The sequence below is a fragment of the Neomonachus schauinslandi genome, chromosome 11, assembly GCF_002201575.2.
Source record: "Neomonachus schauinslandi chromosome 11, ASM220157v2, whole genome shotgun sequence".
NCBI lineage: Eukaryota > Metazoa > Chordata > Mammalia > Carnivora > Phocidae > Neomonachus > Neomonachus schauinslandi.
This window is the reverse complement of record NC_058413.1, coordinates 12,024,562-12,037,129: the sequence shown is the minus strand read 5'-3', so window position 1 is coordinate 12,037,129 and position 12,568 is coordinate 12,024,562. Positions and strand designations below refer to the sequence as shown.

General features: G+C 37.0%; 1 protein-coding gene across 2 annotated transcripts in view; it reads left to right on the top strand.

Moving 5' to 3' along the window:
- Positions 1 to 40: 40 nt before the first annotated feature.
- Positions 41 to 12,568, top strand: part of ZFP91 (ZFP91 zinc finger protein, atypical E3 ubiquitin ligase) — a 42,753-nt gene continuing 30,225 nt past the window's right edge. For both annotated transcript variants that reach the window (XM_021685452.2, XM_021685451.2), the window contains exons 1-2: positions 41 to 462; positions 5,631 to 5,659. In XM_021685452.2, the coding sequence (XP_021541127.1) occupies positions 113 to 462; positions 5,631 to 5,659 (379 nt within the window). In that variant the 5' untranslated portion in view covers positions 41 to 112. The remainder of the gene's footprint in view (positions 463 to 5,630; positions 5,660 to 12,568) is intronic.

Here is a 12,568-nt window from a genome sequence, read left to right as displayed (position 1 = left end):
GAGTGAGATTGAGGCGGCCGCCGCGGGGGGGGGGGGGGGCGGGGGGAGCAGCGCCGCGGCCGCCGCCGCCTCCGCCTCCTGGGACGAGGGGGTGGGGGACGGACGAGCCCCGATGCCGGGGGAGACGGAAGAGCCGAGACCCCCGGAGCAGCAGGACCAGGAAGGGGGAGAGGCGGCGGCGGCCAAGGCGGCTCCAGAGGAGCCCCAACAACAGCCCCCTGAGGCGGCGGCGGCGGCGGCGCCTGCGGGGACCACTAGCAGCCGCGTGCTGAGGGGAGGTCGGGACCGGGGCCGGGCCGCTGCGGCCGCCGCCGCCGCCGCTGTGTCTCGCCGGAGGAAGGCCGAGTATCCCCGCCGGCGGAGGAGCAGCCCCAGCGCCAGGCCTCCCGACGCCCCAGGGCAGCAGTCCCAGGCCGCGAAGCCCCCGTCTCCAGCTCAGGGCAAGAAGAGTCCGCGACTCCTGTGAGTAACGCAGTCTTTCAGGCGGTGGGAAAGACCCCCCTCTGTCCGCACGCAACCCTCTCGGCTCCCGTAGCGCCCACTCCACGTGACATCCTGCCTGCTCTGCCCCCTGCCGGCTCGCACGCCAGATGTCACGCCGCTCCCCTGCTCGCTGTTTTATCGCTGCTCTTTGGCCCTCCCCCCGTGTCCTCTGTCTGTGGGGCCACTTCCCCTCTCCCTGAAGTCGTCCTTTGTGGGATACACCTCTTTTGCTCCTTGTGACCTTATTCTTCCCTGCCGCCGCAGGCTTCGCCCGCACTCTGGCATCTGCACTCCCTTTGTCAGCCTGTCCCTTCCCCTCGTACGGCGGCTCTCCAGTATTACATCACATCCCCATTAGGAAATCAACAGCACAATCTTAGCCTTCAAAAGTGTGTGTCTCCCTCCCACCCCCATTAATTAGCTCAAGGGCTAGTTGTACTAGTAGCTTCATAAAGCTTTTTCCGCTCTGCTAAATTTTCACATCACGTTTCACCTGTTTTAGAAATCTGCTACTTAGTAGGGTAAAACGTAGCTCTGCCAATTTTAAGTGTAGTCTTTCATACAACAAAATTAGCTGGGTATTTTTTTTAGTGTTTTTTTGTTTTTTTAGTTTTTGCTTGTCTGCTTGTGCTTATGTTTTAATGTAGGAACTTCGTTCTTAAAATTTAGGGTACTCTGAAAGGAATTACTTTATTACCTAGAGATAATGGAGGGACTAGGAACATACATATTTTAAGTTGTTAGTATTAAAATGTTCCTGTGTTGAAAATACTGAAGTGCATGTGTTTGTAAATTGTAGAAATTAATCATATTAGTCATTGAATTCGTTACTGAAAACATCGTTTGTGTCTTTTGACTTTCAAGTGAAAAAAATTGATAAAAGGAGAAGTTGGATTGGGGGAATCACAGTTTTAAGGGTCCCCTCCCGTAGAGATTATGGCAAGATTTGGCTTATACCAAATTTAAAACTTGAAACACACCTGTTCCAAAGTTAAGAATTAAGTCTGTGACTTGCTTGCCTTAGAAGCTTCTCAGAGAAAATTCAAAGCTTTATTGCGGTATTAGATGTGCTTCAAATTTTTGAATGATGTGCTTCAAATTTTTGAATGTTATTGAAGTTAATATAATTTAGAGAATTTATTGTGTGACAACAGGTCTGTGGACAACAAAGATCTGTACTTACAAATCACTTGGCTGCAATTAGGATTCTAATTGCTATAGATGAATTTCAGTCACAAAAATTTTAAGATTCTGTATTTCATCTCACCAATTTGAAAAGAGCTGTCATTACCCTTACTTGGATTAAATTCCTTGAACAAATTTGTTAAACTGCATATGCCTTAGTTTCATTATCTGTAGGAAATAATGTTAATCCTTATGAGATGAATTAATGAGAATTAAGTATAGCATGTGAAGAACTTAACAAAGCCTGGTACATAGTACATACAATATTTGTTAAAAATTACTGTTTTGAGTGGTAATGGAATGATAGAGGTATAAGTGGTGTGTAGTGATTTTCATGTAAACTCTGCAGAATTGGAATTTTTTTAAATTTATTTCTATTGCCATACCTGGGAAGGTTAATAACTTAATATATTTTTAAATGCCCTTTCATCCTCACTTACCCATTTGAGAGTTAAATATACCTAGATTTCCTTACCACGTTTCCCTCCCACTGTTCTACCAGTTCTACTTACAGAAATGATATCTTAAGATAATGACACCTAGTGCAGTAGTTTTTTCCACTTCATGTTTTGTTTTGTTTTTTTTCATTAACTCTTGGCAAAAAAGTACTTACGAGTCTTTTTATTTCTACAGTATAAATGTTAAAACAGTTGAACTTGGATGAAGATGACTTAATTAAATCCCTTCAATTTTTTCTCCATGTTGTTCCCTGTGGGGAGAGAAATATAGTCTTAATTCTTAGTGTCCCTCCCTCTCACATCCAATGTCATGAAAGATAGTAGTGTTCCTTTGCCTTCTCTTAGCCTCAGAACTGTCTCTTTATTATGTATTTTAAGTTACGCAGTTTTGATCAGATTGTTAAAATAAATTTTCAGTGATAATTTATTTGTTACACATTTTTAATTTACTGCATGCCCTGGAAATCATGATTGAGCAGTAACTGGGCCTGGTACTGTGCTGTCATCAGCACAGTAATAGGTTTTATAAAGGTAAATGAGACCTGGCCCTAGTCTTCAAGGACCTTGCAGTGAGGGGAAGATGCATTGATTAGTGGAGGTTTGTCAAATGTACACATGGTTTACAGATTTTCAGAGTGATAAACTTTAAAATTAAGTAAGAAATTTAATACTTTAAGACATTTCATGAGATTTTGAGTATCAGTTTACTGAATCCTGGTCAAGTACCTTCTGACCTTCTCTATATTCCTAACAACATGTGACCCTTTTTAAAAAGGAAGTAAGAGATTTATCTCTTAATTACTTGTTCTATTCAGGTTCTTTTACCATATCCCACCATTTTCTCCTATAAATTCTCAGTAATAGCTGTTTCACCTACATTTGTTTCTCTTGAGTGAAGAGACAGCAAAATGTACAGTAGTTTAAAAGCTCAATAAATACAGAGATTTGGATTGATTGAAACCTCTTTCTGCTAGAAGGCAAAGTAGTGCAGTGGAAAAAGCATTGGACTGTATAGTCAAAGTTTCTGGTCTCAGCTTTCTACTACTCAGTAACTGACCCCAGGCAAGTCACTTAAGCTCTTTAAATCTGTGTCTTTATCTATAACTGGTAATTTATGATTTGTTACAAACATAAATGTGTATAAATGATAATTAGGTTACAGTTTTTATACACATTTATGTTTATAACAACATTTTCATTTGCATTGAAACTTTCAGAAGTTAATGAAAAGAGCAGGAAATCCTTGTGAAAGGAAGTAATTTTTTAGTGCAATTTGCTCAAGAGAAAGGCATAAAGTTAAATGCTAAAATCATTTTAAAATAAAACTTAAAGCCAATTATAAGGAAAGAAACCAAATTTGAAGAAAGGTTATATCTATCAGTACTACTTAAGAATTAGGCTCATCGGGCGCCTGGGTGGCTCAGTTGGTTAAGCGACTGCCTTCGGCTCAGGTCATGATCCTGGAGTCCCGGGATCGAGTCCCACATCAGGCTCCCTGCTCAGCAGAGAGTCTGCTTCTCCCTCTGACCCTCCTCCCTCTCATGCTCTCTGTCTCTCATTCTCTTTCTCACAAAAAAAAAAAAAAAAATCTTAAAAAAAAAAAAGAATTAGGCTCATCATTTGCTGTATTTTGGTCCATAAACTCCAGAGTTCAGATTCTTATATTTTAAATATAGATGTTTATATACATGTCTAATTTTAAATGTATATAGTACCAGTTTTTTTTCTGATTCAGAAAGTTAAAACACCCATGCTTTCTATTAATACAGAAACTAATTGTTTAAGACTAGTTTAAATTGCAAAAAGGCTTCTTTTCATTCTACCATGATAATAAGTCCTCTGCATTTCATATCCAATGCATTTCATATAAAACTTCAAAAAATACTTTTTTAAACTTTAATTTAGCTATTGAGTAACCCTATTGGTTAAAACTGCATATTCTTAGAGATACTCCTATAGGTTCAGCTGGATTCCAAATGAAGGAAACAAATATTGCACTATTTTCTGGGATATGGAACTCAATTTTTGCTTTATTTTCTTCTTAAGGTAAAATAGTAATAAAGCTTCAGGTGACACTTTCTTGCTATATCCTTTTGTAAGGAAAAGGTGAATGTCCTGGATAGTGAGAATGAAAAGGCAGTAATATTCTGAATTGAAACAGCTTTTGTGGCTCTTTGAAGAAAGTTACAGTTGTATAAGTTTAAAATTCTGAGTTTTCCTCCCAGGGCAATCAGTATGGTAATAGAAACATCTTCCCATTCCAAAAGGTTTTTGGAGGGAAGTTTATTGTGTAATGTTTCAAAATTTAGGTATTACATCTGTATTTCTCTTTAGACTTGTTTTGTGTTAATTATTAATTGGGACATTGATGGTATAATTTAAAATAAAGTAATACCCAGCTTTTTAAAAAGTGGGATGAGAAAATGACAGCTATTCTTTCTAAAGAGAACAGAATTTGTATTACATTGTTTCTCTGTTTGGATATTCTTTGTGACATAACAGTCCTCACTTACATCAGGTTTACTTTCAAAAAAACAAAAACAAAAGAACTTTGGAGTAGCTCAGAGATACCATGTAACATCTTTATAGTAAAGATCCGAGACCGGTGGAGTTTTGAAGTTGGGTAATGGCTCCAGCTTAGAGGTTCGTTACACTGTGCTTAACAGTTAGGAATGAAAGAAATGTTACCAAATTAAAAACATGACAACATTTTTTAACAGTTTATAACACATTAGACTCTTCACTGTTGCTAATTTGTAAAGTACAAGTTATATCAATTTCTGAGGTCCAGTCTGTTGCCTTTATAGAAATAGATTTTGACTTGGGTATACCAAATAATAATTTGGGGTTTTCTGTTAGGTTCATTAAATTTTTATTATGAAAATTGTCAAGTATACACAGAGTACAAAAAATAGTACAGTGAAATGCCCAATATTTACCACTAGATTTAGCAGTTATCAAGATTTTGTCATGCTTATTACCTTTATCTCCCTGTGCCTCTTTTTATTTTTTTAAATTTATTTTTATTTATTTATTTTTTGCTGAAGTATTTTAGAGGAAATCTCAAACATTATTTCACCCCTAGTTACTGCATTCGGTAAAACAAGGACATTTTCTTATATAACCACTTAATATAACAAAATCAGTAATATTTTCTTTGTATTAATTTTTTTTTTACAGTTAAAAACTTTTTGAATGATACTTTAGTTGTATGCTGTCAGATATGATAGCTGCATGGTATCTATTTAAATTTACATTAATTAAAATTAAAAATTCACTTCCTAAATTACAAACAAGCTATTTCAAGCACTCAGTAGCAACACATGACTATCATATTGGACAGCAGATATAGAATATTTTCATCACTGCGGAAAGTTCTATTGACCACACTACTCTAGAGGCTTTCTGCATCACTCTGAAGATGAACCTGAAAGAGATAAATATCTGTGTTTTAGGAAAGTATGCAAGATTGTTTATTTAATATTTGGTTCTCATTTCTTTCAGATGTGTAGACAAAGTGACAACTGACAAAGGTAAGACTTGGTCATTCTTAATCTGTCATGTATGTTAACACTGATTACTTTATGATCTGATAGGAAATAGAATAAGCTTCAGCCTGATAATTCAAATCATTCCCATTTAAAAGTGACCTTCATTTAGTAAAAAAAAAAATAATTGGCGTAGTTAGAACCTGTTTGGCTAATAGGTTTGGGCTGGTGAAACATTTTGGCATTATCTGGAAACCTAATGATGGGAAATCAGATTATTTAACGTTAATTTATTACAATTTGTTTTTAGCTATTTGCGTTTTTAGCAAAGTAACAAGGAGAGGAATGATACACAATACAGAGTAAAGTGTAGACAAAATCTTGGTACTGGTAGAGGCTCAAATTATAAATGCAGTTTGGAGAATGCGGAAAGAAAAATGTTCTAAGATTTCAGCCTGGTGAATAATTAAATGGGATCATTTGGTTGTTTCTCTTTAAAGAGTGTTACCAAAACAAATATATGTATTAAAGGTGGTCTTCTGCTTATCAGGATTATGAAGGAAAGCTAATGTCCACCTTTTTCTTTTTAAACACTTCTTTAAAAAGATTTCATTCCGGCTTTGCAGGTTGGGTTATTAAAATTGCCTCTAATATGCTGGACCAGTTGCTCATTCATTATTCATATAAAATATATTTGTATAAAAAATGCTGTATTTTCTAGTTACTGGCTACATTTCTTGATGCTAAATTCTAATATGCAGCACCCTTTTTAAAACTTGAATAGATATACTCCTAAGCATATTTAATTTATTATGTCTGACAGAAATCTACTTAATAACTGAGGGTTGGCCAATTTATTATATATGTGCATGTGTTTATATATAAAAAATTAAGATTTTTCCCGTCACAAAGAATGCTTTGAGAATATGTAAAATACATACGTATAAGGCAAGTTTAAAACCTGGATTTTACGCTACTTAGAAGAATGATACTGTGGTTAGGAACCAGTAACTTGAATTGGTGGCTGCTTTGTAAATAATTAGCTATCGGTGATCAGTTTTCTTTTTTCTCTGAATTTTAGAATCTGAGGCTAGTATTTCATAGTTTACCAGGCAGAAGTATTTGTTCTAGGCAAATTTTTTGTGTAGAAAACTTTGCATGACTAATTTGTCTAGCAGATTTTTGGTTTTGTTGCTGCTGTTGCTTGAAAAATACGGTATGTCTGCCAAGGATGGAAGGTCTCATGCTCCTTATTCAGAGATCATTTTGAAATGTTACGATGTGATGAAAATGTAGAGACAGGTGGCAATCAAGTTACCAGAGCAGTTTTTATTAAAACAAAAGACAAAACCCCCAACCTGCCTTTATAAGCTAAAAGTATTTCACGTGTCTAAAGAGTATGTATTACTTGGGTTGCCTTGAGGAGAACTTGGAGGATGTGGTGGAAATTTTGAATCCCTGTTGGAGATAAATTAATTGCTCTTTGTGTAGATGTCTTAAACCAGAAAAGTTGGCTTGTTAGGTAGTTGTGCAGCTGTGGTGAGATTACAACTGCATTCTGGGTAACCTCAGTTTCAAAATCAATCCCACTCTAATTCACTCGTTAAATGCTTGATCTAGAGTTAGAGCTCAGGGTTTGAATTCAAGTTCTGCCTTTTATTGCAAATTCAGTACCTGGATCCAATGAACACGCAGTAAAAGGTAGCTGTTTGTAAAATTTGGAAAAAATACTCTCCAACTCCCATCTTCATCTCTTGGTTTATCTATTACGGTAGCTGTTCAACTTCGAGTAGTAAATAGGTACATAAGAACTGATTCTTACATACATTTTAACAGCTAGATCAGGAAATAAAGAAATAAAGGCTGTGATAGTCACTTTTCTCTGTGCTCTGTAATATTTAGAATTCACCTCAATTCTTTTCCTTTTTCTTGTCACTTCTCAGAAAGTTGTTCTGTTACTCAGGAGTTTTCATGTTCAGTCTGCTGAATTTTAACTGAAGTAACTTGTACTTGTTTCAGAGGTTGAGGTTTTTTCAAAACTTTGAACAGGTTTTGATATTTTCTAGAGGTACGACTAGCTCTCTGTTTCATGAATATTGACAAGATGTTTTCAGGATTGTTTGTTTTGTTTTCAGGATTGTTCTTATTTACTCCAAACGACTTGAAATATATTTTCCTTCAGTCAAAAATAAGAACCTTTGACATGTTTGAACAAATAATTTTGCACACACACAAAAAGCAACTTGCTGTTGTTTTAAAATTATTAAGTTGCAAAGCGCCATGTTCATTCGTCACACTGAAGTAATAGTGGTCCCTGTTCTTGCTATATTTATTTAATCCTGATGGGTATATATAAAAACAAGTGGAAATTTGCAAAGATAGTGTTTATTAATTCACTAAACAAATAATTGTTGAGCATCCCACTATGTGTCCAGCACCATTCTAGATACTAGATTGTGCTGATAATCAAATCAGTGCGATGAAACACTTGATTAAAATGTGATACAGTGTTTGATGAAGTTAAGATGTCAAGGGAAGACCTCTTTTGAGAAGGTGACATTTGAGCTGAGACCTGAATATGCAAATAGATAGCCAGATGAAGAGCATCCCACACAGAAGAAGCAAAAAGGGGAAAACTTGAAACATGAAAGCTTAGTTTACCACTGCCAGAGGATTATCATCATCACAGTGGAGCTTCCAAGAGTGTTAGCAGAAATTTTGAGGGATGGAGCCTGGCACGGTCCTTTTTTTTTTTTTTTTTTTTTTTTGAGATTTTATTTATTCATTTGACAGAGACACAGCGAGAGAGGGAACACAAGCAGGGGGAGTGGGAAAGGAAGAAGCAGGCTTCCCGCAGAGCAGGGAACTCGATGTGGGGCTCAATCCCAGGACCCTGGGATCATGACCTGAGTCGAAGGCAGCCGCTTAACAACTGAGCCACCCAGGCATCCCTGGGAGTATCCTTTTTAACTTGGCTTTATGTTTTCGTTCTGTTCTCTGTTTTCAACTAATACTACTCTTAACGGTAATGAAGTATAGCCAGTTTGTTTCAGTGTAGTTTATTAGTAATTCTAGTGTTACTTTATCCACTAATTTTCTTTCACTTTCAAAACTCCAACTAAAACTGTGCAAAATAAAGCCTTTTTAAAAAAGGGAGACTATAATATCTTAATGTTTACTAAAGTGAGTGTCACATGTTTCATGGAATAATTAGTATTAGAGTCAGATGTAGGTGGTGGAGTCATCAGTGTGCTGGTTTATTTGTTGCAGGACCTCTTAAGAGATTTTGATTGTGAGTAATAAGCAATATAAATACTGGGACGCCTGGGTGGCTCAGTCAGTTAAGTGTCTACCTTTGGCTCAGGTCATGATCCCAGACTCCTGGGATCGGGTCCCACATAGGGCTCCTTGCTCAGCGGGAAGCCTGCTTCTCCCTCTGCCTCTGCCTGCCACTCCCCCTGCTTGTGCATGCTTGCTCTCTATCTCTGACAAATAAAATCTTTAAAAAAAAAAAAAAGGCAATATAAGTACCAAAATACGCAGTAACTACCTAACTTAATTGATTATAAGATAGCCCCCCCCCCTTTAATGGATGGTTCATAAAATTAGAATTTGTGGAAAACATATCTTGAAGCACTGGGTGCTTGAAAATTTGATTGTATTAAACTCTGGGTCTCACCTTTCATTCAAAATCGTTTTACTATTTTTAGTTACTCTTGTTATGGATGGGGTATATTCTATAATTTGTTTAACCCTTACCTGATTAAAGGACACTTGATAATTCTCAGGTTTTTTTTCTAGGATTACAGGTGGTCTTTTTGAAAGTCTTTTCAGATATACAATACATATGCAAAAGTACACTTAGCATAAACGTACAGCTGTGAATATTCACAAGGCAAGCTCAGTTATGTAATCATCACCCAGCTCAAGAAATAGAACCAGATCAACTACCCCCAAGTATAACCACCATTCTGACTTTGAATGGCACAGATCTGTTTTGCCATTTTTTGGATTCTATATAAATTGAATAACAGAATATGTACTCTTGGGTAGGACTTCTTTGCTCACCCTTATGTGAGGTTTCTCTAGGTTGTGTTTGTTAGAGATTGTTCATTTTCATTGTTGCATAGTATTCCATTGTGAAAGTATGATTTATTCATTTTACTGTTGATTGATATTTGGGTAGCTTTTAGTTACTGGCTTTTATGACTAGTGCTGTGATGCATATATTATTAATATGATTTTATTGAGACATAACTTACATGTCATAAAATACACCCATTTCAAGTCTAATTCTATCCATATAGGTTTTCCTTCTCTGGGCATTTTATAAATGGACTTGTCCATAGAATATGTGTTTTTTGTTTTTGTGTCTGGCTTCTTTCACTTTGCATAATTTTGAGATTAATTCATGTTGTGGCACATGTCAATATTTTCATTCCTTTGTGTGGTATTTCTTTGTATGGAAATACTCCATTTGATTTATCCATTTATCAGTTAATCCACTTTTTAGCTATCATGAATAATGATAGTGTGAATATTCATGGGCAAGCTTTTGTGTGGATGGACATTTTTATTTCTTTTGGGTATATACGGGTAGATATCTACGAGTGAAATTTCTAGATCGTATATGGTAAATGTATGTTAAAGAGACTGGCAAAGAGTTTTCCATAGTGGCTGTGACATTTATGTTGCCTAGTGATAGATGAGGATTTCTGTTTCTCCACAACCTCACCAATGTTTGTTATTGTCATTCCACTATTCTGTCAAGCCATCTACTTTAGGATGGTGGGGTACATGGTAAGACCAGTGAATTCCATGAACCTGGGTCCATTGCTGCATTTCATTTGCTGAGAAGTGAGTTCCTTGTTCAGAAGACATGCTGTGTGGAAAACCAGGACTGGGATAAGGCATTCTATAAGTCCACAAATGGACTTTTTACAGAAGCACTGTAGGCAGGGAAGGCAAATCCATATCCAAAGTGTTGATTCAACTAAGATCAAAACATTGCCACTTCCATAATGGAAGTGGTCCATTTTAATGAACCTGCCATTAGGTAGCTGGCTGATGATCCTAGGGAATGGTACCATATCAGGGACTTACTGCTGGTCTCTGCAGCTAGCAGATGGCACTCAGCAGTGCCTGCACCGGAGGTTGGCCTTGGTGAGACTTTGGTTTGGTTTCCAGCAATCTCAGCTGTACAGCTGTAGGAGGTAGGGATTTCTTTCAGGGCAGGTGTAGAAACTTTCAGGTCATTTATGTGATGCTTGAGCTAGGCATTTGAATCCCTAAGCGCATGCCTATGTTTCTCAACTTCATCCAGTGCAGTTAGAAGCAGTTAGCCAGTTTCATGTTCATTAGCTTAAAATACTCTAAGGTATCAAATACATGATAACTAGAACCGTGTTTCTTATTTAATAAGTATTTGATCAGGAGTATGCATTGGTGATTTTTTACCTATTTCTGTTACCATATCATGCCATAGACTTTCAGTGTTCTCTTTACCACTGAAAATAGAGTTATTAGTACCTTTAAATCTAATCAAAGAAACAATTCCAGAAATCCCAGAACCAATTCAGAAAACTCATCCTTAAGATTCTCTTCTTCTAGGAAGTTTATAGCAATACAGTATTGTATAAATCTAAAATAAACAACCTAATCTTACACCTAAAGGAGTTAGAAAAAGAACAAGCAAAACCCAAACCCAGTAGTAGGAAGGAAATAATAAAGAGTAGAGTAGAAATAGACAAAATAGAAACCGAAAAAAATTACAACACATCAATGAAACCAGGAGCTGGTTCTTTGAAAAATCAACAGAATTAGGGGCATCTGGGTGGCTTAGTTGGCTAAGCGTCTGACTCATGATTTCGGCTCAGGTCATGATCTCAGGGTTGTGAGATTGAGCCCTGCATTGGGCTTCCGGCTCTGCACTCAGCGGGATGTCTACTTGAGATTCTTTTTCTCCTTCTGCCCCTTCCCCTGCTCACGCATGCGTGCACACATGCTGTCTCTAAAATAAATAAATAAAAATAATAAAAAATAAAAATAAATCAACAAAATTGGTAAACCTTTAGCCAGACTCATTTAAAAAAAAGAGCGTGCGGACTCAAAATCAGAAATGAAAGAGGAGAAATAAAAACCACCACAGAAATACAAAGGACTGGGGCACCTGGGTGGCTCTGTTGGTTAAGCGTCTGACTCGATCTTAGCTCAGGTCTTGATCTCAGTGTTGTGGGTTCAGGCCCCATGTTGAGCTCCACACTGGGCATAGAACCTACTTTAAAAAAATACAGAGGATTTATAAGAGAATATTATGAAAAACTAAATGCCAAAAAATGGGATAACCTATAAGAAATGGATAAATTCCTGGAAACATAGAACCTCCCAAAACTGAATCAAGAAGAAATAGAACATTTGAACAGACTCATTACCAGCAATGAAATTGAATCAGTAATCAAAAAACTCCCAACAAACAAAAGTCCAGGACCAGAGGGCCTCGCAGGTGAATTCTACCAAACATTTAAAGAAGAGTTAATCCCTGTTCTTAAACTATTCCAAAAACTAGAAGAGGAGGGAAAGCTTCCAAATTTCATTCTATGAGGCCAGCATTACCTTGATACCAATACCAGATAAAGACACTACAAAAAAAAAGAGAACTACAGGCCAATATATCTGGTGAACATAGATGCAAAATTCCTCAACAAAATATTAGACTGAATCCATCGATACATTTAAAAAATCATTCACCTCAATCAAGTGGGATTTTTTTTCCTGGGACACAAGGGTGGCTCAGTATTTGCAAAGCAATCAGCATGATACATTACATCAGTAAGAGAAAGGATAAAAACATGATTATTTCAATAGATGCAGGAAAAACATGTGACAAAGTACATTATCTGTTCATGAGAAAAACCCTCAACAAAGAAAGTTTAGAGGGAACAAACCTCAACAGAA